Genomic DNA, 2,332 nt, shown 5'->3' with positions numbered 1-2,332 from the left:
CCCCCCCCCCCCCCCCCCCCCCCCCCCCCCCCCCCCCATTCCTCCCTTTAGAGACAAAAACAGCAGAACACAAGAGAGGCGTTGTAGACCTTCGCAGCCATCAGAGAGAGTGGGGAGGAGCAGTAGAAACAGCAAGATACTCCATGTCGGTAACCTACACCCTGTGACCAATATCGCCCTTCTGCACACGCACACGCACGCACACTTTAGTAGCCAATAGAAGCTCACGCTAAACTCTCCTTTCCTGTTTGTATAAATGTGTTGAATCTGCAACATTATGCACAATACATTTAGTAAAACAAACCTCATCAAGTTAAGATGTCAACATTTGTTTAAACTTAAAATGTGATCACTGCACCATTCCCCTGGTGAAAGTGATTACAAACCACTACCAAGTGGACAAATGAGGCACTTATAAATAGCCGATGTGGGATTATGCAATACACATTTTGAAAAATGGTTGAGGGCAAAGGAGGAAAAGTTATGCATTTCCCCTGCTTGGTGTTTTGGGGATTATGAGGATTTGTCTACTAAAAGGGTCCAGCCAGTTTAGTCCAGCAGAGCTGACATGCAGCAGCCAACACACTCCTTCTCCTGCAGTCTGACCCACTGAGAGGCTGCTTTAGCAGGCTCACACGGCAAACACTGGCACGGTCCAGAATAAACAGGGGATGTGTCACCTTATCCACCAGGGAAAGAAATAACAACTATTGTAAAAGAATTTCATTGGCAGAATCTCATGTGGTTGGGTGTCTTTGCCGGTCCCGCGTGACTGTCAGCGGTTAATCAGCCTATAATCAGTTACCTAAGCGCATGATCCGGGCTCAGGATAAGGATGGGTTGACTATGGATAGGCTTACATAAATGGGTTCTGTTGCCGTGGAGATAACGACTAATGTAGCATGTGGGTAGTGACATCATTGCTAGTCATGTCTGAACCCCCTTCTGAAGGATGAGCCATTAGGCTGACACAGCACATGATTCGCGCACACACACACGCACACGCACAGTATGTAAAATCATCATCTTTTCACACACACAGAGGTTTACTTACAGTTTGAGCACGGCTGAGCGCTTGCCCAGCATCATCTTGACAAAGTCCCTGTAGTCTATAGTGTTGCTGCTGCTGCCGCCCGTCACCTCAACGATCATCTTTTTCAACTCCAGGTGGGTCTTGGGCACCCCCAGCTTCTCCATCATGCGCTTCAGGCCCATCATATCTGAGAGAAGGTGCAGTTGACAATCAGATCCGCGCTTTATTGAGAAAATATTAATAATTTGTATGTATTCAAGTCTGCATTTCAAAGGGTCCCTCCAACAACACTCCAACACACATTGAATTCACTCATCGCAAGGACCACGACAGCTGTATAATGTCTTATGCGTCTCTGGAAGGAGCTTTCCAAAGCCTGAAAAGACGCTGAGGACCTACGATTTTCAACAGAAAGCCTGCGTTACATTATGAATGTGTGTTTGGAGCTTCACGGATTCTAGGGACTAAAAAGTCAAGATATCTCTGGCACTGTAGCTTCATCACTAGTAAAATACTGGAGCAAAATGTCAATGTAATCCATTCTGTAGTTGTTGAGATATTTCAGATTGGGCAGTAGTGGCGGACCAAGCAACTGACATTGCCATTTTGCCATTTTGTTAGCCACTAATGTGGCTAAAAACAACACGCATGTTGACATGAAGGACAATTAGCAGCTTCTGTCAGGACCTGCAGACAGACTCTATCTCTGCGGTCGGACTCCCACGCTACAGTTCGCCTCACATCTGCTCCAAGAGCTTTCACACCGGTGTACAGTGTGGTCTCACTTTACGTACAGGACTCAAACATGACACACGAGCCTGTTCAAGCCCTGTGCTCACACCGGTCAGACAACACACACAGTATTAATTACTGCTGCCGCATGTCGACCCTGCACATGGGCCAGCTGACAGTTGGCGTTTTAGTGCTACCATTACTCACCGATCTCTCCTTGGTCATTCAGGTCAAACTCGGAATATTTATCTGCAAAACACACACACACACACAAGATCATTACTAACAGCTCACACACACCACTTCACCAAGAACAACATCTCAAACACCAATCCCCAGCTGGCATCTTGCAGACAGTGAAACTGTGTTAACAACCGCTGTCCAGTGAGCCGTCTTACACTCTGCTGACAGCTGAGCTGGCAAAAAAAAAAAAGACACAAACAGCTGATGATGACAGGTGTGTCGTGTGTGTTTTGAATGTCTCAGAGGAAAGCAGGCGGAGGGCAGCTGAGTGGGGTTGACGTCCGAGACAGATTAAAGTGAGAGGGTCAGAAGGTTAAAAGAGAA

At 46.9% G+C, this 2,332-nt stretch overlaps 1 protein-coding gene across 1 annotated transcript in view; it reads right to left on the bottom strand.

Annotated features, from left to right (window-relative positions):
* Positions 1-2,332, bottom strand: part of aif1l (allograft inflammatory factor 1-like) — a 10,080-nt gene that overhangs the window by 2,980 nt on the left and 4,768 nt on the right. Inside the window, exons 4-5 of the mRNA XM_031860289.1 lie at positions 1,973-2,014; positions 1,055-1,220 (exon numbers count right to left, since the gene is read on the bottom strand). Of these exons, the coding sequence (XP_031716149.1) occupies positions 1,055-1,220; positions 1,973-2,014 (208 nt within the window). The remainder of the gene's footprint in view (positions 1-1,054; positions 1,221-1,972; positions 2,015-2,332) is intronic.

The sequence above is a fragment of the Anarrhichthys ocellatus genome, unplaced genomic scaffold, assembly GCF_004355925.1.
Source record: "Anarrhichthys ocellatus isolate YVR2014 unplaced genomic scaffold, GSC_Weel_1.0 scaffold23, whole genome shotgun sequence".
Lineage (NCBI taxonomy): Eukaryota > Metazoa > Chordata > Actinopteri > Perciformes > Anarhichadidae > Anarrhichthys > Anarrhichthys ocellatus.
The sequence above is the reverse complement of the archived record's forward strand: the minus strand, read 5'-3'. Positions and strand labels throughout refer to the sequence as shown.